Source organism: Cyprinus carpio, chromosome B14 (genome assembly GCF_018340385.1).
Source record: "Cyprinus carpio isolate SPL01 chromosome B14, ASM1834038v1, whole genome shotgun sequence".
Classification (NCBI taxonomy): domain Eukaryota; kingdom Metazoa; phylum Chordata; class Actinopteri; order Cypriniformes; family Cyprinidae; genus Cyprinus; species Cyprinus carpio.
Window position 1 is genome coordinate 23,557,562 of NC_056610.1, and position 26,896 is coordinate 23,584,457.

Genomic DNA, 26,896 nt, shown 5'->3' on the forward strand with positions numbered 1-26,896 from the left:
TATACACTACTGGTCAGTAATTTGGGGTCAGTAATTTTTATTTTTTTTTTAAAAAAAAATCAGTAATTTTATTCAGCAAGGATGTGTTAAATTGATAAAAAGTGATAGTAAAGAAAATATATTATTAGAATATATATTATTAGAAATTTTTTTTTTTCAATAAATGCAATTCTTTTTTAACCTTTTATTCATCAAATATATTAGACAGCAGAACTGTTTCCAACACTCATAATAAATCAGAATATTAGAATGATTTCTAAATGATCATGTGATAGACTGGATGTTACATGTGACACTGAAGGCTGGAGTAATGATGCTGAAAATTCAGCTTTGCATCACAGGAATAAATTATTGTTTTAAAGTATATTCAAATAGAAAACTATTTTTTTAAGTTGTAATAATATTTCACAATATTACTGTTTTTTCTGTATTTTTGATCAAATAAATGCAGGCTTGATGAGCAGAAGAAACTTCTTTCAAAAACAATACAAATAGTTTGTACATATTATATATATAATATGTGTGTGTGTGTGTGTGTGTGTATGTGTGTGTGTGTGTGTGTGTGTGTGTGTGTGTGTGTGTGTGTGTGTGTGTGTGTGTTTTCTTTGCATTTACTTATTATTTACTACTGTATTACAACAATTGATTTATTGTATTATAGTAATTATAATCTAAATCACCTTTGAAGGAATTAAAACAAACAAACAAACAATAAAATAAACAAAAAGGCACCTGTATGCTTTACAGTAATGAAAATGTGAGGAGGAAATTCCATGCAACTACTTCTGCTGTAAGTACATGAATAATAAATGAACAGTTGCGGTGAGCTTTATTATGGCACTGAAGAGAGGCAATAGTGTGCAGAGCAGTCATGAGTCACTATTATAAATTCAGGATTGTGACTTTCACTCTAACACTTACTCTAGGCCCTCAAAGAGACTGGGATTTCATGGAAAATCTTTGAAACTCATCCAATTTACACCAGCCCTCACAGCGTCATGCATGGAAGGCTTACGGCCACATATTTTCTTCAGGGTGGATGGGATAAAGAGGTCGTATCACGGGCTGGAGGATATTCTTAGCACATGGTGTTTCCATCTCCAAATGACCGCAGCTTCACCATCAACCCTGCCATTTTTAATTTAACAGACAACTTGCTTTGTTCTCACAGTCCTCACATTAGACGCTTTGAACCTCAGGGCAGATCGCAACCCTGCAGGCTTGGACAAATGGTTATATCTTTGTGACAAATTATAATGTGTTGCACAGGAACGCTTGCTAAATAATAAATAAATTATTAGGTCTTCTGCAAAACCGGGGATCACTGGAGTCCTGTAATGGCTGGACATCCACACTGTGTGTGACCACACGGTCTCTGTATTATGTCTTAATAGATGCCTTAAAGCGATGTTCTGTGTTCAACACAGCTTAAGCTCTAGAGACAGCATCTGCAGCAAGCAGCCAAAGAAAATAATAACGCAATATCACAAGAGAAAGAGTCTGTTATGACCGTATTAGGCCGTAGGCACGAGGCTAATCACAGCTAATCACTCTCGCAAGTGTGAAATTGCATTTGATATGCAAAGATTGAACAAGCAAATATGGAAAATAAGTAAGGAAATTCAGAGAAGTGTCTGAAAGACTGTTTGTGAGTGGATCAAGTACTGCTAGCTCAAATCAAATCAGAATTTATTTATAAAGCAAAATAAAAACAACAGTAGTTGACCACTGTGCTGTACAAACCTTGCCAAAAAGACAGAAATAAATACAAACAATGAATCACGTTATTCATCCACTTTGTAATGCTCTGTTCTTTTTAAAGAAGTCTCTTCAGCTCACCAGGCCTGCATTAATTTGATCCAAAGTACAGCAAAAACAGTAAAATTGTGAAATATTTTACTATTTAAAATAACTGTTCTCTATTGAAATATATTTTAAAATGTAAATTATTCCTGCGATTTCAAAGATGAATTTTTTGCATCATTTCTCCAGCCACATGATCCTTCAGAAATCATTCTAATATTCTGCTTTGCTGCTCAAAAAATAAATGTATTATTATTATTATTATTATTATTATTATGTTGAAAACAGCTAAGTAGTATTTGTTTCAGGTTTCTTTGATGAACAGGAAGTTCAGAAGAACAGCATTTATCTGAAATAGAAATCTTTTGTAACATTATAAATGTCTCTATCATCACTTTTACTTACAGATTACGTACAAATAGTAGTCCCTTACTAATTACGATTCGCATGACACAGTTAGTAACATAATCTGGTTTATATATAAATATTAGATAATGTAGTCTGACTACTTTTTTGATTACTTTTAGGTTACTTTTAAGTTAACTCGTTCATCACATAGACTTGAATGGGATTATTGTGTGCCATATTGTTTTAAAAAAAAAGCACAAAGGGAATGAAAATATATTCCATTATTTGGTGTATCAGTTATTAACTTGCAGAAAGAGTTACTAAAAAATTAACAATATTATTGCACAGACTGTGTGAGTCTGTCTGGAACGAGCAAACTCAGTGAGATGATAAAAACAGTGAGGAGTCCCAGTGTTGTTATCAGCAGCACACTTGTAACAGCACTCAGCTAATCAAACACCACAGCATCTTTAAATCTGATAATGTTCTCATTGCCATCATGTAAAGCATGTAAACATATTTTGCTGACTATGCCAAACACATCCCCTCTCCCTTGTTGTGATCTTTCTCTGCCGCTTGCCTCGCTAGACTTCCTGTTCGCAGGCTCGCTGACTTCCTGTTGCTGACTGTGCTGTCCTGTGCTGTTGACAGAAATAATAGTTCCATGAAAAGGTCTGTACCTTTCACAGGAACTACAGTAAATTGGAACTGACCCCAAAATAGTTGGGCTGTTCCTGAAGGACGGACAGACTGAATATACTAAATAATATATGGATGAGCTTTTCTTTTTATAATAATAATTATATATAATAAATGATTAAATGCATATTCAATGCAGTCATGTTTGTCTAGCATATACAGATCATGAGATTTGCTTTGCATCTGAAAAAAAATGTGCAATTTTATTTTATTTGTGCCTGACTCATTCTTACACCAGTGTACATCCAATTTTGCAATGCAATGAACTGAATATTATAAGTAACATGAGTATTGGCTAAAAACATCTTAGAGTTCTTAAAGATCTTAGAAAATAATCCTCTTAGAGAGAGAGAGAGAGAGAGAGAGAGAAAATTCCCATCTCAGTATTACTCAAAATTTCCAAGTGTTGTGGTACTGTCTGTAACGGTTGACTTTTCTTATTTTATTGTTTATTTTTCTAAATGTGTATTATCACTGTACCATATGCAGTGTTGATTCTCACATAACAGGAATCAATGATAATTCACAATCCTTCAAAACGGATTTATAAAAAGAGAAGCATTTCTCTTGCCTGGTAATTTTCCAGCCTGAGCAAATTCAGACAGAACAAATGATTTTACAAATGACCTATGAGGAGACAAACTAGACATAAGTGTGCACAACTCTGTCCACTTACAGCTCTCCATCCCGGCTGAGCATGACTATCCCAGCATCCAATCAAGTCTGTAAGTTTCCAGAGTTAACAAAACACAGCTCAACTTACCGGTCGGAACAAAATGAAGCACTTCTTTGCTTTCCATCATTTCCCTCAGAAGTGTAGCTGATCAACCCATCACAAAGTTTACTGTGTGTGTGCTCACAGCTCTACCTTTAACCTCAGCCAGCACTTGAGTCTACAGTGAGTTCAGTGCACGTGAAACAGGGCGGGTTTGCTCTGCCTCTGGGTCCCAGTGCCTATCAGTGACTAGACAAGACTGAAACCCAACACAGCTCACACAGTAAGATATTGGTTCTGATTAAAGCCATTCCTAACAAACAATGAAGAACTTTACTGCAATGGTGAAATAAAATAAAAAATGTCAGGGATATGCAGAGAGTAATAGAGGAGAATGAATTGGTTGGGTTGTGTTTATCATTAACACAAAAATGTTAAAAAAAAAAAAAAAATATATATATATATATATATATATATATATATATATATATATATATATATATACACTGTATAACACAAAAACACACATATATATGTTTAAATAAGCCTCAGCTTCAAGGCTGCATTTATTTGATCAAATATATGTATATATATATATATATAGTGAAATGTTATTGCAATTTAAAACAACAGTTTTCTCTTTTAATATACATTCAAACAAAATGTATTCCTGTGATCAAAGCTGAATTTTCAGGATCATTACTGCAGTCTTTAGTGTCACATGAACTTCAGAAATCAGTATAATAATTAAACAATTAATAAAAATTAAAAATTCTTAACCTTATAAACATTTCCATTATTATTATAAAAATAAAAAATAAAAAAGAACATCATATAATCAAAATACTGTATCTTTTTTCAGCAATGTCTTTTTTTATTATTAATATTACTGATATTACATTCAACAATCTTGCTAAATAAAATAATTAATCTCTTTCAAAAAAAAGAAAAGAAAAGAAAAGAAAAGAAAAGGTACTGACCTAAAATTGAATTCTATACAAAAGAAAATAAATCTTAAATAAATGCTGTTTTTTTTTTTTTTACTTTTTATTCATCAAAGAATCCTGAAAAAGTATCACACCAAAAAAATATTAAGCAACAAAAATTGTTTTCAACATTGATAATAAATCAACATGTGTGACCATGGACCACAAAACCAGTCATAAGGGTTTTTTATTTTTTTATTTTTTTAGTTTATTTATTTTTAAATTGAGATTTATACAGCATCTGAAAGCTGAATAAATAATCTTTCCATTGATGTATGGTTCGTTAGGAGGACAATATTTAGCTGAGATACAACTATTTGAAAATCTGGAATCTGAGGGTGCAAAAAAATAAATAAATTATTGATAAAATCGCAAAGTTGTCCAAATTAAGTCATTAGTAATGCATATTACTAATCAAAAATTAAGTTTTGATGAAATTTACAAAATATCTTCATGGAACATGATCTTTACTTAATATCTTAATGATTTTTGGCATAAAAGAAAAATCTATAATTTTGACCCATACAATGTATTGTTGGCTTAAGGGACACAAGGGACATAAATGTTTAAAAACTGGTTTTGTGCTTCTATCTATCTATCTATCTATCTATCTATCTATCTATCTATCTATCTATCTATCTATCTATCTATCTATCTATCTATCGATCTATCTATCGTATTATATTGTTTGTCAACACAATTTCCAGAAAGGTTTACACAGAATAAGATATTTAGTCCAAATTGAGCTCTGCACATGGTCTGCCTGGAGAATACTTGAAACATCTGACTATTAACTAACTTTCATGAATTAAACAATTTCTTTCCACCAAGTAGTCTTAAATGTGAGCGCTGATATGAATTTGAATTAATGCAGGATAAGTGGTGGCAAGGTGGAAGGATAATTAAAATTCGCAGTCGAGATCATGCTACCAGTCCATTGAGAAATTAACCTGGCATCACATCAGTAATAACTCTAATCTGCTCAATTTGGTAAATTTACACAAAGCACCTCTTGAATACCTGAAGAATATCCTCTTAAATAATATTCACAGTGAGCAATAATTACTGCAGAGTGGGAACTGCACATTTGGAGTAACAAATACTTAAAGATCTGACAAAATCAGAAATTAATTTTGTTTTGACTTGCCATCAACTTTTTTCATGTTATATTTTGAGTAAAGCACAGAAAGTTTACTGAATCAGAATACACTGAATTTAAGAGTATATATATATATATATATATATATATATATAAATATATATATATATATATATATATATATATATATATATATATAATGACAGTGTATTCAGCGCTTCATTTTATTCTTTCACAGCTTACACAAATAAATAAATCAATCCGTGATGTTCACCCCTCCCTCTTTCATTTCTTCATGGGTGCTTTCCATTAAATTCCTTTAGAATAATGTAATCATTCATGGCATACCTGCTAATTATTTTTGTAGAGGTAAGATGCCTTGTAAACCTTTATTTTCTCGTCTAAACTTACATCAAAGAGGTGCTTTCACAAAACACCTCCGGTGCTCTCTTAAATGTTAGTGAGTCCTAAGCAGATTGAATGCCACTAAAATTATGCCAGAAAAACATGCCGCGTGGCAGTAAAAGTTGTTGGTGGGCATGTTAAATGCACAGGTCTCAGGTGTGCAGTGTTAGCGCCTCCTGAAGCGTCGCAGTTCGTTACGCCTCTGGCTGCTGCTAGGGGGAGACACACAGCAGCATTGTGACAGGATTCATAATTAATTACATGACTCAAACACCACCTCAACCAACAATTATCACATTACTTCAAGTCATACTGCAAGTGTTTTGTTAAATAACAGGGTTGCATGCATACATACCGGATCATTTCCATAGAAAATAAACTCTTTGTTCTCTAGAATATTCCATTTGTTCACTAACAATGTATATATACGTGCATGCTGGAAAGTTTTTTCTTAAGGTTATTTTCACCATAGTGGCATTTAATCACAACTCAAATGATGTATTGTGCAAAAAGCATAGTTCAACAAAAAATTAAAAATTTGCTGAAATTTTTCTGAGAAATGTAGCATTACACTCAGCAATGAATGCTCTGCAGTGAATGGGTGCCGTCAGAATGAGAGTCCAAACAGCTGTTAAAAACATCATAATAACCCACAAGTTATCCACAGCACTCCAGTCCACCAGTTAACATCTGGAGAAGACAAGAGTTGTGTGTTTGTAGGAAACAAACCCATCATTAAGGTGTTGGTAATTACTAAAATACACAACTATACCATAATCCAGTCCATAATCAGGTTTTGTCTGAATCGGGAGAGAAATCTCAACAAATCAATAAAAGTAAAAAAATAAAAAAACACCAAAAAACAAATAAACAAAACTTTTTCATCGGAGGAAGCATTATTATGGATTATTGTAGCCAGAAGAAAGGGTTTAAATTTAAAAAGTCTTGATGGATTTGTTTCTTACAAACACGCATCTTTTCCCCTCACAAGATGTTAACTGATGGACTGGAGTGCTGTGGATTATTGTGATGTTACTATCAGCTGTTTGGACAATTGTTTTTGACGGCACCCATTCACTACCAGCTCTTATGCATTTGGGATGACACACACTTTTAGACACTGCATCACAATCTTTCACGCTTCCCAACTAAATCTCATGCCAAGTAACAAGACATTGCAAAATAAATAGCTAAATCAGGTCTTCTGACCAGCACTGGACTTGAGAAATAAGAAATCTGATTAGTAATATTAACTGCATTAGGTAAAATGAAAAGGGAGAGTTCCTAAAAAGTGCTAGTGTTCTAGTGCAACACTAGGCCCAAGTATTTGGATAATTTGCATTATTACATTCAAAATTAATTGTTGGAACATTAAATATTTTTATTCAATCTGTGTCATCAATATGTCACTACAGACAGGCAAACAAAGGGTGGCATCTCAAATATGAAAATGAAAATGAAGAAAATATCATAAAAGTGGAAATAAAGTGCTCACTGATTATGCTATTATTGCATGCTGTTTTTATAATGTATAACATTAACCTGGGGTCAAATAGTATAGGCTACCTGCCAGTGTTTGCATTTAGTGTAAATAGAATCTGTCACTATTTGCATTTAGCCTATTGTAAATAGCCTTTAATGTCATGATTCACACATCAGATGTGCCATATTTCATCGTATAATTTAACATTATTTAAAAAAAGGTTTTCAAAGTCTGTGTCTGTAAAGGTTCAAAAATATATGAAGAATAACTTCTGAGACATCAGCCAGAAGTTGAAGACTCCTCTGTGATTCTAGAGTTTCTGTCTGTTTTAGTGAATGTCAACAGTGCCCTCTACTGATGTAGAGCCAAAGGACCTCGAAGTAATTTATTAATCCAGACTGATTTTAATGTACAGCAGTGGTTTTCTCCCCTCTGTACCCCCAGCACTGCACATTTTCTATCTCTTCCTAACACAGATCAGATCATCAGCTCATTAGCAGAGATTAACATACAAATGTGCAGTGCTGTGAGTCGCCGGGACTGAAGACCAATGCTGGCCTGAGAGCCAGAATAGACTCTTTTGGGCACTCAAACGCTTCTTAAATTTAGAGTTTAGAAAAGAAAAATAAAACACATGAATTGGCTATACAGAGACACTCTGCTGCATCAGACATGAAGGACAATTATTACCATTCGAGATCTGCACTTTTTACACAGACTCTGTTTAAGCTGTTCATTGTCCAGTCCGGCTCCTGAAGGGCCACTTTTTTTTACTTCTAACCTGCTCCAACAAACCTGTCTGGATGTTTCCAGTAATCCTGAGCAAAGAGTGCTTCTCACAGTATTTTGAAGGCTGCATCCTTGCTTTCCTAGTCCTTCTGAGGCTGCCTGCAACCACTCCACGTGAATACTGTTAATATTAATTCTAAATATTTATATAACTATGTTTAATAACTCCTTTTGTGTATCATTAACAGTGCTCATGAAACTTTTAGTGTTTTACATAATGGACAGTTTAGCATTAAGTGATTCATTTACAACAAATCAGAGCAAAACATAATGCATTCATCTCCAGGATCCTTTTTTTTTTTTTTTTTTTTTTTTGTATTGCATCACATAATAAAATTGGACGAGCTCCATACAGAATCATTTTTTGCTGATTCTGTTTAGTAAATTGGAATGCCTGCAAAGGATTATGGGTGAGTGGCAATGCAAAGGATAATGAAAGAAAGAAAAAGTAAATGAATGAATGAATGAATGAAGCTGTCAAATTGGGAAGCAACCAAATATTCTCTTAAATGGAAAGATACCAGCCTTCATGGCTGGTGAACTGTGCTTTTTAAAATCATTACAAGTGATGTCGAAATTTGAAAATGAATGACTCTTTTGATCTGTTTTTGTTAGTGAATCAATGTTAGACACATTGAACAGTTCAATAGTCCAACTGAAAGCATCCAGTCTTCTCATACCATTGATGTCAATGTTACATTTATCAGTATATATTATAATAAATATTTGAGAAATTATTGTTGTATCTGATTGTATTAATCTATATAGAGTGATAGTCAGTGTAAAAAGAGCGAATGGGAGAAGCAGTTGAACACAAAACAGCTTAACAACAAAGTTAAAGAGGTTAAATGTTATTACTCAACTGAACTGTGAACGTATGTTTTAAACACTTCGGCTCCTCATGTTAAATTCTCAGGTAATATCAATGGTGCGACCTACAGTATTTCAGATGTGGCAGAAATTACAACAACAGTAGATGCATGGACATATGTTAAATTGTTTGACCAAAATGATTGCTAGGGACATTTCAGTAGTCACTGGATATTGGTAGGGACATGTACTTGCATCCCTACTAGACTAGGCTCTTTTCTATACTACTCTGTTTTTTTATGTAAATGACTCTTTGATGTTTGCTCTGTAGGGTTCTATAGAAATAAAAATCACTTAATTACTTACTATGATTTGAAGTCCCATGCACTGAATTCTACCTGTTGAAAAATAGTCTGATTCTCCTTATAAAGCAGCCATTTTTTAAACCCTAGTGTTTTCATTAATGAAAACACGTAGTCCTCAGGAAACATTCAGAACATATGCATTCCATGCAAGACACTGTTTATTTGAAGGAACGATTTTATGCAAATGTTAAAAAAAATTCAAGTTGTTAGGGTTTAGAGTCAGACAGATACCACAAACTATGACTCACTTTGTAAAGACAAATGAAAATGTGTAAAATTCAATTCTCAAGCAAAGATGAGAAAATAATTAATAATTTCCATCAATACTTGACAGAGTCTGGAAAAGGCACAGTTATGCACATACACTGCAGTCAACCATTACCACTGCACCAAATAAATAAATAAAGCTAACAAACAAAACACAGGATATATCACAAATGTTATTTTTACTTTTTGTTGTGCTTTGGAATAAGCACAGTTTGCTCATTGTTACTGTGTTGCAATATGTAGAACAGACTACACTTTGTCCCCAACTCAAGAGGAAATTTGGGGGGAAAGTAATATTATGCGCCTGTACCATGACAACATGAATATATAGTAAGTAGCTCTCCCAGAACTTTTAAAAACTAGGTTGCATGTGTCTCCTACCTGCAGTCCAGCTGTTTACTGTGACTTCTGCCATTTCACCTCTGTGTGAAGAGGATCTGAATCCGTGTGAGGGGGAGGTTAACAGACAACCTTAAATACTTAGCTATGTACACTGCCACATTTGTTAAACTTTTAACAGAAGTGTAGAAATATAAGCCAGAGCAGTGTAAGGATAAATGTACTGGTAATTTTCTGCCAGGACATTATCCATTAATTTTATGGATATTTCCGTTAACCCTAAAACTCAATGCAATGAACTGTGAAAAAATCAGGTAAAATACCTGTGTAAAAAATAAATAAGTAAATAAACAAATTACACTGTACTTGTCATGTTCCGTTTTAAATTTTTCACAGCATTTAAACTGTGCAATAATAATCCTTTAAGATCTAAACATGCAACTATTAATATACAGTAGGTGCAATTCGATGTTGCAGTTAAAATGTCTTTTCTCATTATGGTTTTGAATGTAAAAGGAAATCTTGTTCATATTTGCAGTCTTGACATTCTATTTAGTATGAGTTATTATTAGCATGAATTTAAGTGGAAAGTAACCATTTTTCTTACTTACTTTTCTTATATCTTACGCTTTAAAGCTACAAACATTTCAGAAAACATTAACTGATGGACTGTGTGTTGTGATGTGGATGACTTGTGGATTATTGTGATGTTTTTATCAGCTGTTGGGACTCTCATTCTGACGTCACCCATTCACTGCAGAAGATGTTTGCATGTTTGTATACCAACAGGGTCTCATCCCTCATCGTCACGTATCGACGCTTGGTCATTGCCCCCTGGCGTCGACATCCAAGGCAGAAGGTACCCCCTTTGCATTGCTTTTCAACGTAGAGGGCCGTCCGATACACTTCAGTGTAAATCCATCACCTTCTGATTCTGACGCAGGGGGGGTCAACCAACGAATCTCTCACATGTGCTGGAAGGTTTCAGTTTTCATGGTCATAATGACAAATAACTTGGCTAGATGTAAGCATTATCTTGCGATAAAAAATACAACAGGTCAGACCCTCAACGTCGGATATTGATGCATGCAGGGGGTCAAAATCGATTTGCACTCTTTATAATAAAACGATTTGCACGGTATATTTGTTATATTGCTTTTATACAACAGTTCCATTACCAACTAACAAAGTTTTAAGAATTGTTTAGTTTTCTTTCCGGTTCGTTCACCTTCTGCCCCCCAAGATAGATCCAAACAATTGATTTTAAATAATCTACGACTTGGAAGTTGAAAAATAAAAAAAAAAACTACTTACCGGAATACCAATGATGAAATTCCTCAGCAGGTAGGCTATATTTTAGCTGGACTAATTCAATGTCTTAAGTGATTTTAAACACCCTTAAATATCCCCACTCTAACAAACACAGCAATGAATCTCCTTTGCCAAAAGTACACCTAAAATCACACATACTTAACATTAAACAAAACAGTATTAAACATTAACACACTATTCAACACACTAGCCTTAGAGTTTTGCTGCACTTGGTGAAAACACTGTAGAGCGCAAGCTAGAGGCCTTAAAATCCCCACAACCTGTTACAGCCCCATAAATCAATGTTTCAAAAACATTCAATACAATGGAAATGCATTTCAAGAACTGTCCTTGACTTAGACTAGAGGAAGGTGGGACATGTGTCACTGCTTGTTTAATCACATCTAGACGAGATAGGCTTTCTGAAAATGTATAGTTTAGATGGATTTGAAGTTAGCTTACCCTATTCCCAAGATGTACCTAGGCTAATCTACTGTCTAGCATACTGCACATTTCATTTATCATGATAATTATCTATCCCTTGTAACTAGAGCAATGCACAAAAAACAGCAGCTACAAATACAACAAAAAACTTTTGACTTTTGACGCTGGCGAATACGTCCGCCTTCTCGATTCATTCTGCGCATGTGCAATCATTTTAGCATGATAATAGCAACCTTGTGGGCTAAGGTGCCTCCAAACAAACGTAATTAAATTATGTGTTGATAGGTCTATGTGATGGTTATACTTTCAAAAATAATGCTTCGGATTCTTGAAAAGCTTGCTAATTAATACAGAAATAATTGGCTAAAGCAAATAGCTAAATGTCCAACCTACAGTCAGATAAAATTTTCGAGGCTTTAATCTCAACTGTCATTAAATACACTGACTAGGGCCTACTTACACCGTGTTGATTTGTGAGGAATGAATCGAACTCCCACTTCAAAATCTGACGTTGAGGGATTTAGGCTAAATTCAATCTAACCTGGTCATTGGTCAGTTTTCCGCATGCACTGCATGAAAATGTTCTGTCTTCTGTAGCTAAAACCTGTTATATTTTTTAACACAAGATAATGCCCACACATCCAGTCAAGATATTTGTCATTATGACGATGATGATGGTTGTAGTGGTGGGTAAACGTAGCTATAGCCCACCCATCTCTCAAATTTCAGAAACAGTTTATCCACCTCATGATAGAATTTATGCACCAAAATGCAACTTCCAAAACCACACTGCTTCACCTACATTTACAGTGTGTGCAGTGCACTCACTAACACTCTTCAACAATCAATCATTGAATTTATCATGAGGCCAACGCTGCCTATTCAAAAACATTTTCAAAGTCTTTTTAAATCCAATAACGCAATGCGCAGTCACCGAATTACCAGTTTACCCACCTCTTATTTTACCACTACACACCTGGTTATGACCATGAAAACTTATGACCTTGGATGTCGATATCAGGGGGCAATGACCAAGCGTCAATTCGTGATGATGAGGGGTGAGAGCGTGTTGTGTATACAGCGTATTTTATGGCTACTATATATCCTGCATGCCTCTTCTTTATCTTTTTTATTTATTTGCAACAGGGTAAAGGTGAAACTCTGGGATGTCGTCACAATTCTTCTATCTCAGTAACCATAAAGTAGTGAATTTGATGTTGTATGTTACCTTTTAACTTTTTCCTGTTTCATGAATTCTTTGGTTTTAAACTTAGCTGAAAAGCCTGAATTAATTATTTAAAGGAATACTCCACCCCAAAATGAAAATTTTGTCATAAATCACTTACCCCCATGTCGTTCCAAACCCATAAAAGCTTTGTTCGTCTTCAGAACACAATTTAAGATATTTTGGATGAAAAACCGGGAGGCCTGTGACTGTCCCATAGACTGCCAAGTAAATAACAGTGTCAAGGTCCATAAAAGGTATGGAGGACAGAGGAATTTTGTATCACATACTATCAGACGTGCAATCTGGGTTATATGAAGCAACGGGAACACTTTTTTGTAAGCAAAGAAAAACAAAAAATAACGACTTTATTCAACAATTCCTTTGTCAACAGTCTCCTCTGTGTCTCTCCGTATCACCGTATGCTGTGTGTGCTCTTCTGTATCATCCGCGCCACAAGAATGCGCTGTTTTCTTTCAAATCAAAGCTAAATACACGTAGAAACAGTGCATCCTTGTGGTGTGGATGATACAGAAGAGCATACGCAGCATACGGTGACATGGAGTGTTGTGTTCCCGAAGACGAACGAAGCTTCTACGGGTTTGGAACGACATGGGGGTAAGTGATTAATGACAAAATTTTCATTTTGGGGTGGAGTATCCCTTTAATGGGAGGTTTGTTTGTAACTTACCCCATACAGCACGACAATGCAATAACATTTCAATGCTTAACCAGGTTTTTGACTTTCAAAAATAAACGCATAATGATAAATATTCACTGGAGTGAAACATGTAGCAACTAGCTCCAGCCTCCCTATACCAAAATCATCAGTATTTCATAAGGATGTTTCACTTCATACTTAAAATTAAGATGCGTAAAAACAGTGATGGCAGGGTGGCTTTGAAATCTAAACTCTATACTGTATTTGCATCTCGTCTTTTGCATAATGTCTTATTCTTTGATTCCTGAAAGTAACTAATTACAAATTTATGTATACTCAGAAACGTGTTCCCTTTAATTTTTTTTTTTTTTTTTTTTTTTTTTTTGCCAATAGTTGCTAAAATCAATTTCTCAGCTGTAAATACATGTAATTATATACCATTCTGGGTGCACGCCACCTAAATCACTTTCTCTGGTCCGGTAATTGCCATACCTATAAGAAGTGCATTTATTCATTACGCACTGAGGAAGATGGAGTTACTAAAGCGCTTTCATTAAGAGATGTGATTACCACAGTGCTGTGATTCTCAGGACAAGAGCATAATGGCACACATTTCTAAAAACATCTGTCAGTGTGGTACAGGGTTAGGGAATGCTTAGGGAGGGTAATGCCGGTCTTAGGGATTTCTTTAGCTGTTTGCCCTCATAAAAACTACAGTATCTACTAGTAATCCCAAAAACACTGATTGCCTTGTTCAGGTCTTTTGGTAATTGCAGGCAAACCCGATTATTTTGTGTCAAACCCCACTATTAAGACTATTGTGGGTCTCTTTTATAATAAAAAACATTAAGAATATAACATCTAATATAATAACCCATACAGAATATGCCCTCTGTTATAATAATGCATATGACGTAGAGAAGATGTAATATGTTCTCCCAGGGTTATGAAGGAGCTGTATGGAAGAAAAATAATGACAAATGTCTTTGAAACAAAAAGCATGTTGAATTAAATCAACTTAAAAAAAGTAATTCAATTTACAAACACAAATATCAAATAAAAACAAAACAAATTCAACTTGCTTAAACATTTCAAATTCAACTCAAATACATTTTTTGTTTCAAAGACATTTGTCATTATTTTTTCTTCCATAGAGCTGTGTTTTGTAAGTGTTTTATTGTTGTGTAATCCTCCTTTACAAGGGTGGAGCTGTTCTGTAGCCACAGTTCTGTTTCATTGTGGAAAGGTAAGGAGGTTTTCTGCTGTTCTCTGTCATTTATTTGATATACTTGCCATCCATGCCATTTAAAGAACTATACTGTTGTTAAGATGTTTATTAATGTATCTGTGTGAATATATTTGATGGATGGCTTCTTAATCGTAATATTATTTTGTGTTTTATAAATTGCATGTAGCAGAGCATGTTTTTCTGTATACTGTTTTGTCTTTGAGCTTTATTTGAGTATTTCAGGGTTTTATTTTTTCACTGTAAAAAACAAACAAACTAGTTTTTACAAATTAAAATTATTTTGGCAGCTGTGTTTGGCGGAATATTTTCTTATAAAAAATTTTTACAGAAAAACTAACACTGTAAATTTTACAGTATAAAATTAATTTATAAACAAGAAAATCTGAATGTAAACAGTAAATTCAACAACACACACTGCTACTAAAATCTGTTTTGTCTCTTTAACATATACTGACAACCACCATAATAACGCAGGTGGTAAAATGCCACGTAAAGAATCAAAGTTCATTACAAGTAGTGATGAACTGCTAATATACAGGTGTGTCAGTCATTCAAGGAAACACAAAACACTATTATGGTAACACACACGACATTTCAATTACGCAACAAACATGCATTAAACAACAGAAGATGTAACGTAAAACCCTTATGTACATACAATGTGTCAGGCAGAGAATTGTTGGAATATCAGTTTACAGTTTACAATTTTTTACTGTTTTATTTACTATATTACTGTACAGTTTGTACATATGTTTTATACTGTTTTATTTACTATATATATATATATATATATATATATATATATATATATACTGTATATATATATTAAACAAAAGAAATCTTCTTTGTGAATTCTTGCCTATGCAAAACTTCCTTATATGATGCTTTAGAGCAGTGGTTCATAACCAGCGGGCCTCAACAAAGTTCCAAGGGGGGCTGCAGGATGACTTAAAAGCATTTAAATAAATAAGATTGTTTTAATTTAGTCATTTACTTAAAAAAAACTTTTTGATGTGCATAGACGAATTTATTCTGCAAATGTGTTTCCATCTCCCATTATTTGCATTAACTCTTTTTCGAACAAGTCAAAAACCACCTCAAGTGAAAATTACAACTTTTTTTGCAAATTAAGGGATTTTTATTTAAAATTTGGCATTTCCTTCACTCGTTTCTGATGCAATACTTAAAAATGCGCATAAAAACAGGGGGATAAAACATAGGGGTGATGGAAACATATGCTATTTTGTTTTTTTTTAATGTCTATGATAACATACTGAATGTTTTTCTAAAACACCATCAATGTCTAACATAACAAACTGAAAAATTACCAATGTCTATGATAACATACTGAATGTTTGGCGCTACTACCTTTTTTGTGGAACATACTGAATGGTAAAATGACCATAAAAAAAAAATAAATAAATTAAAAAAAAAAAAAAATTATATATATATATATATATTGCTAACCCTTACATTCAGCCTAATAAATTACTATTTGTGACCCAGGACCACAAAACCAGTCGTAAGGGTTAGGATAGGACAATATTTGGCTGAGATTCAATTATTTAAAAATCTAGAATCTGAGGGTGCAAAGAAATCTAAATATTGAGAAAATCGCCTTTAAAATTGTCCAAATTAAGTTCTTAGCAATGCATATTACTAATCAAAAATTAAGTTTTGATATATTTATGGTATGGAATTTACAAAATATCTTCATGGAACATGATTAGGATACTTAATATCCTAATGATTTTTGGCATAAAAGAAAAATCAATAATTTTGACCCATATGTATTGTCGGCTATTGCTACAAATATACCTGTGCTACTTATGACTGCTTTTGTGGTCCAGGGTCACATATATGTTAAATATAATCGGTCTGACTTTGAACAAAAACAGCAGGGTTGAATGAAAATGCAAATTCACTCTCTGACAGTAGGTGACGCTTACGGAAAAGCAGAAATACAATGGTTACCACTGTTAAACAAATCAGTGCAGCGTTTATAAACTACCTTTTTAGGCATTATATAGAGGTAAGATGAAAAGTAATTGTCATCAAAACTATTCTGAAGACAGTCAGTTCCCTTGAGATATATATATATAACCGCCCTTCCCCAAATAAAAACTCATTGGACTTCGAATTCTGAGTCTGCAGGCATGAAACTGAATTCATACAAGTCTAAAAGGTTGAGATCCACTGCTATAGAGCACTCTTGGTGGTTTCCATCACATTGCCATGTGGTGTCTAAAGTTTTGTACATTTTAGTGCATTGCTATACAGTTGCTAAATGTTATGGGTGGTTGCTAGGTGGTTATTTACTGACCAAAGTTATTTCAATGCAAGTGTATTTTATTTATTTAATTATTTTTTGTCTCTATTTATCATCCACCAGGTAATTGCATCGAAAAGTACAAGCACTCCTCTGGTCAACAAGCTTCATAATTTGTGCAATCATCATTCAGGTCTAGAGCCTAAACAGCAAAGGACAAGATGTGTTTTAAGATGTGTTTAAAGATGAAATGCTTTAATTGCTTCTACACTAAACGCAGTGACCGCCACAGCAACAAAATGACCAACAGCCCCTCCAAGGCATCAGGAGAGCCCCCTGTACATACTCCAACCTCACAGCCAAACCTGAGACATGACCAACAAAGCAAACAAGACCGCAAGGAAACTGCGAAGACAACTGGATCCAAACGAGGACAGGCTGAAGGTATCCCAAAGGAAGATGCTGTTGTGCTTAAAGAGTGGAGTTTTAAGACCAGTGAGTCATCAATCACTGGTGGTAAAACAGGTCAAATGACAGCAAGACCTCAACCAGTCAATGCAAAAGAGCCAATCAAGAGCTTTGTGTCTGAAAAGGGGGACATGATGGATACAGATGAAGAGAGGTCACTGGATAAACGCAGAGAAAGCAAAGAAAATAGTACTAATAGATTGAAGAGGAAGAACACAATAACCAAAGAGAAAGACTCAAGGAAATCATCAACCACTTCTTCAAAAAAACTAACATTAAACAGGCCCAGAAGAAAACTTAAAAAGGACCTAATACCGAACCCTGAGGTCTTCCACAAGATTGACACATACGCAATCAATGCTGGAAGAGAGGTGAGAGAGATCAGACGTCTTACATGTATGTCTTTGTTTTTGGAGGAGCGAGTAGTTTGATATGTGTTTATTTGGATTTGTAATTTGCAGCTCAGAATCAAGAAGATCTTTTCGGTGCAAGCAATCACCCAGACAATCACAGAGGGAGCAAGCAGTGATTTAGACAAACTGCGTGCCATCTGGATCTGGCTTTGCCACTACATTGGTCAGTCTTTCTCTCACACACATACTCGAGCACAAAAATTATCTTCAACATCAGCAATCAAGGGTTTGTTTCTTTTTTGAGATTTACTGATTTAATTATGTCCTTTTCCTCTGACCAATAAAAGCTTGGTGTATCTCAAGCCATGATACTGCAACACTATTGCAGGATTCAATTCATATATATTGGCAGTGGTGTAGTGGTGCCTGGAGAAGTGGATATACTCTTAATTTATGCCCCCCATTTTTTTTTTTTTAATGACCCAGCAAAGGATGAACACCCTGCGTGACATGTAAAACTGGTCTTGCATATCTAGTTCATTCCAAAATGGGCCAGAAGTATTTGCACTCTGTCACTTAACTTCTGCTGCTTGAGTAAGGATCATTATTAAAAAAAAAAAAAAAACTTATTATCCACAGAATAGGTGCAGATTTTGGAATAAATAATTAAATATATACATACATTTATACATATATACATAATTATTTATTCCAAAATCTGCACCTATTCTGTGGATAATAAGTTTTTTTTTTTTTAGAAAAATGCACTGCATTATTCAATTACCTGGAGATGACTTAGAAAACACACATAAACCATATACCATCGCAAAATCGTGTTTTCAATATTACCGATTTCCTTAATATCAAAAGCTATTAATTCAAGTCCGTTTTTTTATCTTTAAGAGTAGCTTCATGCTTTAACATACAATAAAAAAGAGAATGAATGAGACTTACAATGCATCTGAACTGATATCTCTTGAAACATACAATGCATGAGAGTTTATATGTCTCTGTCCTGACCGCTTCACTGTCTTTACTGGATGTTTTTAGGGAATATTTGCATTTATTCACATGTGATTGGATTGGCTACTCATGTGCTGGACTGTCATGATTTGGCTAATGCAGTAGTCAGGACACTACTGAATGATGCACATCAGAAGGGATTTAGAAGCGGGTATACGCAAAGCTGACTGATAAGTGGGTATAGGCCATATACCAGCATATAACCCTGCACTGCACCACTGTTTAAGGCCCTTACTTATTGGAATCAACATCATACTGTAAGTAGGGTTGCAAGGGGGCTAAAAAATTTCTGTACATTTCTGGAAAGTTTCCAGGAATTTTTGGAACTTTCAGAAAATGTTGAAAATCTTCAGAAACTTTTGAAAAGATTCTGGAAATTTACTAAAAATATTCACCGCTTTGCAACCCTAATGGTAAGTCTACTGTGCATGATGTCTTATATAATCTTCTCTTATATATTCTTCTATATATGGGTCTCATTAAAACCATTTCCCTTTAGAAAAAACATGAATCATTGTTGCAGTGCAGAGATAGACAGTAAGATGTGTTGGCACTGCCATTAGGTGATGCATTAAAAAAAGGAGAAAAAATAAAAATAAAAAAAAATGCAGGTGGTCAGAATGGTTAGTGGTAAAGATTGAAAACTAGGCAAACATCTGCTATGGTGACACAAGTTACTGGTAACAGATACTGTGTTTTGCTTACAGAGTATGATGTGAAGGGCTATCTGGGCCTTTCTAAGATGGTTTACTCTCCTGAGCAGGTCATTTTGACTGGACGAGCTGTGTGCTCTGGTTACTCCAGCGTCTGTTTACAGATGTGCAGGTAATCCAAGCAATTTATCCAAAAGAGTCTGGTGATTTAAAAATACAAACACACACAGAGAGAGATACATATATATATATACAGTACTATTTGAACACTTTACACTATTTATGAAAGTTATTGCTAAAAACAAAGATGAGGGTACAGATGTCTACACAGTACTATTTGAACACTTTACACTATTTATGAAAGTTATTGCTATAAATAACGAAATATCAAACCGAATGGCACGATGGAAATAAAGTACAAAAGCACTCTTCTCCAGAAAAAATAAATAAATAAATAAATACATAAATTAGTGCATTAATGTTTATAAAAGACAAAAACTTTCCAAAGACAGACTTGTGTGAATGAAATACAATCATATAATTATTAAAACATTATTAAAACACTTTATTTTAAGGTGTCCTTGTTACAGTGTAACTATGCATACATAATTATACATTTTACTGAAGTAATATTAATTTACTTCATGTACTCACTATATGGTTAGGTTTGAGTTAGGGTTAATGCATTATTTATTGTTATTACAATAGTAAGTACATGTAACCTGTAACAATGACACCTTAAAATAAAGTGTTACCAAAAGTAATTGTAGTCTGATAAGTATTTATAATGTAACAATCTAATCACATACTTCATTTTTGGAATCTGATTACATCAAACCAGTTACTATCCCCATCCTGCTTACATCGAATAGATTAAAATGGATTAGAAAAATGGCTCTGAGTTCTGAGAAAAGCACTAGTATTATTACAAAAAATTATATTTAAAATTACTTTAGGGCTTCATAAGTTCAGACACATTCCAAAAATTATTACACAGTTTAGGAATATATACAGTATAATTAGTTGCCTGATTATTTGGAAATGGAAATGAAATGGCAGAATAGTTGGTAAAAAGAGCAGTGAGGAAAAATGTTACTGAGACAGAAGTTCCGCTTAAAAGAGAAAATACAGAACTTAACTCTTTTTCCATGCAATCACACTGAATTTTAATGGCGTGGTTTTCCTAATTACACTATCTGTTCAGGGAAGCTGGTATTGAGTGCAGAGAGGTGTCAGGCCATGGTAAAGGTGCTGGTTACCGGCCGGGTCAGAGTTACCGGAACATTGAATCCAACCACAGCTGGAATGCAGTGTGTCTGGATGGACAATGGTACCTGTTGGATGCCTGCTGGGGCGCTGGAAATGTAGACCTAGACAACAGGGCCTTTATAAAGAGGTGAGACTGGACTACAGAACAGCTCACTTCAAGAAGTCTTTGTAAACTGTATTATTATACTATGTACAGTTATATACAACACAAATGCACTGACCATTATTACATATTGAAAATGACTAAAATTTCAGATATAAAGAGTACTACTTTCTGACCGACCCTGAGAACTTCATCGACTCTCACTTTCCTGAGAAGGAGGAGTGGCAGCTGTTGGAAAGCCCCATTAAGATTGAAGAGTTTGAGAAGAGGGTGCTGAAAAAGCCTGACTTCTACACGCTAAACTTAACTCTCAATCACCCGAAACACTTCCTTATAGTTACAGGTAAATCAAGTTTAAAACACACATACTATTCTCTTAGACATTAGCTCTTTGTAATCATGTTTCATATAATTTTCAAGAAATGTTTCATGCCTAAATAATGAATAATAACTAATTATAAATATAAATATGCTGAACAAAATTAATAATTATTAATAATTAATAAAATTAAATAAACGCAATACTTTTGTTTTTGCCCCTATTTTTCATGAGCTGAATTCAAAGATTTTTTCTATGTACACAAAAGGCGTATTTCTCTCAAAAATTGTTCACAAATCTGTCTAAATCTGTGTTAGTGAGCACTTCTCCTTTGCCGAGATAATCCATCCACATCACAGGTGTGGCATATCAAGATGCTGATTAGACAGCATGATTATTGCACAGGTGTGTCTTAGGCTGGCCACAATAAAAGGCCACAATAAAATGTGCAGTTTTATCACACAGCACAATGCCACAGGTGTCGCAAGTTTTGAGGGAGCGTGCACTTGGCACCGTCTCCAAAGGCGTTTCAGAGAATTTGGCAGCACATCCAACTGGCCTCACAACCGCAGACCACGTGTAACCACACCAGCCCAGGACCTCCACATCCAGCATCTTCACCTCCAAGATCGTCTGAGACCAGCCACCCAGACAGCTGCTGCAACAATCGGTTTGCATAACCAAAGAATTTCTCCACAAACTGTCAGAAACCGTCTCGGGGAAGCTCATCTGCATGCTTGTCATCGGGGTCTCGACCTGACTGCAGTTTGTCATCGTCGTCAGATGGTAACTGACTTGAGTGGGCAAATGCTCACATTCGATGGCGTCTGGCATTCTGGAGAGGTATTCTCTTCACGGATGAATCCTGGTTTTCACTGTACAGGGCAGATGGCAGACAGTGTGTATGGCATTGTGTGGGTGAGCGGTTTGCTGATGTCAGCGTTGTGAATCGAGTGGCCCATGGTAGCGGTGGGTTTATGGTGAGGGCAATGTTATGTATGTTATGGACAACAAACACAGGTGCATTTTATTGATGCCATTATAAACCCACATAAAAACCTTAATCACATCCTTATGCCAATCATCCACAAACACAACCACAACCATCACCACAATAATCAACATCACAATGCACCAACCAACTTTAAAAAATACCTGTAAAAAATCCCAGGAAGCTGAAAACATCCCAGTTCTTGCATGGCCAGCATACTCACCGGACATGTCACCCATTGAGCATGTTTGGGATGCTCTGGATCGGCGTATATGACAGCGTGTTCCAGTTCCTGCCAATATCCAGCAACTCCACACAGCCATTGAAGAGGAGTGGACCAACATTCCACAATCAACAACCTGATCAACTCTATGTGAAGGAGATGTGTTGCACTGCGTGAGACAAATGGTGTTCACACCAGACACTGACTGATTATCTCAGCAAAGGAGAAGTGCTCACTAACACAGATTTAGACAGATTTGTGAACAATATTTGAGAGAAACAGGCCATTTGTGTACATAGAAAAAGTCTTAGCTCTTTGATTCATAAATACCAACTTTTTGGTCCACACCACAAAACATTTCACAATCTGAATTAACCTTGCCTTGTCATAAAATGTCAAATAATTTGATACTGACCTTGACACAGTCATGAGGGGACTTGATTTCAGATTTGATCAAATCTTGAAAATGGGCTGTTCAAAAGGAAAAAAATGATTATGAAATCTGATGATATCACAAAAAAACTTGGTTTTAATCTTTATCAAATTGTCAGTTTGTGCTATTCAAAACTTTTTAGCAAGATTGGGATACCTTTGATCAATATATATATATATATATATATATATATATATATATATATATATATATATATATATATAGATAGATAGATAGATAGATAGATAGATAGATAGATAGATAGATAGATTTATACTGTATTTAAAAAATGTATTTAGTTACCACTTGTAGTACACTTTAGTGCACTAGTGTATGAAAGATGGGTTTAAGTGTACTACAGGTGGTAACTAAATACATTTTTTTAATACAGATATAGTATGTTAAAAGCACATTTTAGTTCATATTCATGATGTCTCAAACTAGCACAGTTGAGTACACTTAGATGATCTTAAGTTTATTTTAAGAAGTACTAAAGAATACATTTTAGTATATTAAGTGCAAAATTAGTGAGTGAAAATAGAGCAGTTTAAGTACATTATGGACGTGCACTTATATTTCACCTGGTGCTTTCTGCCGTATTGATTTCCCTTCCGTGAACTTGAGGTGTTAAAAGTTCATTAAGAAAACTGCGGGGGTGGGGGTTCGGGGGACAAATTTCTTCTGGGAGGGGCAATGCCTGAGTTGACCCTAATATTCTATACTACAGTATATGCGCCCAAATAAAAACATTTGACTTCAGAAATACAAACAGGGTCATTATATAAAAGGTATCAATTACATCTTTAATATATTCTTGAATCAACTACTAGATGACTTTCATGTCATTGATCCATCAATTGATGTACTGCTGTGACTAATTGACACCTTTTTCATCTGTGTGTCCCAGAGAACGGCGAGGCGACGGTATCGATGAGTTTCCCTCAGCTCGTCCATTTCACCTATCAGATTTCCCAGCTCAGCGGCAAAAAAACACAAGAGCTGAGCAAGTCCATCGGCTTTCTCACCAGCACGCAGCAGAGCATGAAGCTACGCCTCATGCCCCCAAAGCCTGGCATGTATGAGCTTGAGCTTTTTGCTCGAGCTGGAAACACACCCAAAACATACAACTGGATCTGTTCCTTCCAGCTGGAATGTCCATCACCCAAGATCTCAGAAGAGCTGCCTGAGAATCCCCATGAGTGCTGGGGCCTGCAACCAGATGCGACGAGTTTAGGACTTGAACCTTGCAATTATGGGAATGAAATCATTTCACTAGAGTCTGGATCCTTTAGGTTAGTCTTAAAGACTACTAGACCACTTATGGTTTTGTGTGAACTGAGCCATAAGAACCTGGATAAGACCTTAGCCAAGAAGTGCTTGGCCATTCAGCCTGAGCCCGACCAACTCACATGTAGCGTCCTCTGTCCTTACTATGGTTACTACCGTCTGTCTGTGTTTGTAAGGGACTGGGCGAATGAAGCAGACAGCTTTGAGAATGCAGGCAACTTTCTTCTTCACTGCACAGCTGGTGCCGTCAGCCTGAATGAGCTTTTTCCCAGTGGCCTCAGCAGTAACTGCGGTCCTGGTATCAAGACTCTGGAGGCCGGCCTCTTTGAGTTCAGCCATACAGAAGCTCTGGTTTACACACAGCAAGGAAAGTGTGACATCACTTTCCAAAACCGTCAAGATATAGATCTCTTCTGCAAATTATCTAAAGAAGAGGGTGATCAACCAGCAAGTCAAACCACCCTTTCAAACCATGTCCTCTTCACTCACGATGGGAGCAAAGTCACCATAAGCATCAACCTACCTGAGTCTGGAGTCTACAAGCTTGGCCTCTATGGAAAAACATCATTAAAACCAGAATACCCCCTGCTGTGTGATTACATCCTGAAGAACACCTCTATCAACAAGTGGCCTCCATTTCCACGCATGTACGGAGCCTGGAAGAAGGGCAGTGTGCTGTTTGAACCTCGTGCGGGGCAGCTAGAAGCCTCGTCCTGGGTGAAATTTTGTGTACAAGTCCCCGGGGCCCGAAGAGTGAGTGTGTGCGGAGATGAGAGTGTGGATCTCCAGCTAAGTGAGAACGGAGTTTGGGAAGGGAAGGCGTTTACAGGCAGAGGACCAGAGCTCCATCTTGCTGCCAGCCTGAGCGAGGCCTCTAATAATACGATGAGCTTCCTGATGGCGTTCAGTGTGGTGGAACCAGAACATAAGAAATGATCTACAGCTCATATGCATTAATACCAAAAGCATCTATGAAGCTAGGCTATGTCATGAAGCCCTATTATGACTATAGTTATGTCCCAAATGGCACACTCTACACACTGCATTTACACTATGCACTATGTAATCTACCGTCTAGAGTAGGGCTGTGCGATTAATCGAAATCGTCATCAAATCACGATTTGAGCGTGCGCGATTTCTAAATCGCTTTATAGCACACTTTTCCGAGGCCCTAACCTCCTGCAGTATGCTATCCGAACCAATCAGAATGCAGCGCGCCTAAATGGAGTGTGAGAACAGAACAGACCGGGCATACAGATGTAACACCAGGTTCACACACTTTGTTTGTGGTGCGTATTTTTTCCGAGCACATGTTAACGGATCAGAGCATTCACACTGCACGCAGTTGTGGTCCGGCAGTGCACTCCAGGAGCGATGCATCTGCAGCAGTCATGCAGCGATCATTTCGGCACAGAGTCTATTTCTGCTGTGCTGCACACATTGGATTAAAGTAACAGCGAATGTTTTGCTGTAGAAATTAACATGGACTGACACGGAAATGTAGTAATTACACAATAAATGCATATAATTAATGTCTACTGTTTCACAGTCAACACATGGCTTTTTGGCTAGATTTAAAACAAGGAAAAGTGCACTTTTAAACGTGAATATGTCTATGAAGATTGTATTACTGTACTGTGATAAAATAGAATCACAAAGCTGAAAAAGCATTTTCAGAAACAACATTTGGATTTGAAATCAAAATAATGGATAAATGTTGTGTTTGCGGTAAACAGCGGATCAGGAGCGGACTGCAAATGCGTCCTGTGCGAAAGCAAAATGAGTCCATGCTGCTTCTGCAACGCATACACATACTGTATACACACTGCAGATCGAGCACGTGTGAACCTGGTGCAACAAATCTATTTCAACACCTGAGGCACCGCTACAATGAGCTCTATGACCAATGCATGGCAAAATAAAATAAAAATCCCTGGCCACAGGATTTTTATTTATTTTTTTTTGTCACACCTTTACTTAGTGATTATTTTGCCTTATGTCTGTTCTAGAGAGATATTACAACTTTTGATAAAGCTCTAATTGTTTTTCTTTTGGAAATATGTTTCAAATTCACATTGAATGCATTTATGACTGTAAAGCATGTCTTTGTGCATCAAAATCGTGATTAAAATCGAAATCACAAAATTGATCAAAGAAGTCGCGATAGGGTTTTTTTGTCCATATCGCACAGCCCTAGTCTAGAGTATGAATTTTATGAAGGTTATTTTGTCATCCAGTTTTGGAGTCTGATAGACCCTCCCCTTGGCTACGTAATTAAAGCTGCAAGAGTGCAGTGCATGACATTTCCAGTACTCCGCACTTCATTTTGTTTCAGTTAATTAAGTGCATCATCCTACACTATCAATAATAATTAAAAAAAAAAATGTCAATATTGTACACCCCTAATTAGAACATACTTTATATACAGCACAGCTTCCCATATCTTATTTCTTTAATAAAGTAGCCAGCACATTAAAACACATTTTATTTTTTATTTTTTTATTATG

At 35.5% G+C, this 26,896-nt stretch overlaps 2 protein-coding genes across 5 annotated transcripts in view; one reads left to right on the forward strand and one right to left on the reverse strand.

Moving 5' to 3' along the window:
• LOC109059988 (sodium bicarbonate transporter-like protein 11) overlaps positions 1 to 10,232 on the reverse strand; it is a 30,919-nt gene extending 20,687 nt beyond the window's left edge. Inside the window, exon 1 of one of the 4 annotated variants that reach the window (XM_042738652.1) lies at positions 10,151 to 10,232. In XM_042738652.1, coding sequence (XP_042594586.1) covers positions 10,151 to 10,184 — 34 coding nt within the window. In that variant the 5' untranslated portion in view covers positions 10,185 to 10,232. Of the gene's footprint in view, positions 1 to 3,613; positions 3,823 to 10,150 lie in introns of those variants that run through there. The other 3 variants (XM_042738650.1, XM_042738651.1, XM_042738653.1) reach the window with 3 other exon arrangements.
• Positions 10,233 to 17,394: 7,162 nt separating this feature from the next.
• LOC122139651 (kyphoscoliosis peptidase-like) lies at positions 17,395 to 26,370 on the forward strand. The gene is made up of 6 exons (XM_042738655.1): positions 17,395 to 18,106; positions 18,197 to 18,311; positions 19,819 to 19,936; positions 20,969 to 21,160; positions 21,289 to 21,479; positions 24,010 to 26,370. The coding sequence occupies exons 1-6, from the start codon at positions 17,489 to 17,491 to the stop codon at positions 25,323 to 25,325; spliced, it is 2,550 nt and encodes an 849-aa protein (XP_042594589.1). The 5' UTR covers positions 17,395 to 17,488; the 3' UTR covers positions 25,326 to 26,370.
• The last annotated feature ends 526 nt before the right edge of the window (positions 26,371 to 26,896 follow it).

Bases quoted from the DNA above. Each gene is read 5' to 3' on its own strand.
- LOC122139651 (XM_042738655.1), top strand. From the start codon at position 17,489: ATGTGTTTTAAGATGTGTTTAAAGATGAAATGCTTTAATTGCTTCTAC. The intron at 18,312-19,818 runs GTCAGTCTTTCT...TTTTGCTTACAG, and splicing joins CTGGCTTTGCCACTACATTG to AGTATGATGTGAAGGGCTAT. The intron at 21,480-24,009 runs GTAAATCAAGTT...TGTGTGTCCCAG, and splicing joins ACACTTCCTTATAGTTACAG to AGAACGGCGAGGCGACGGTA.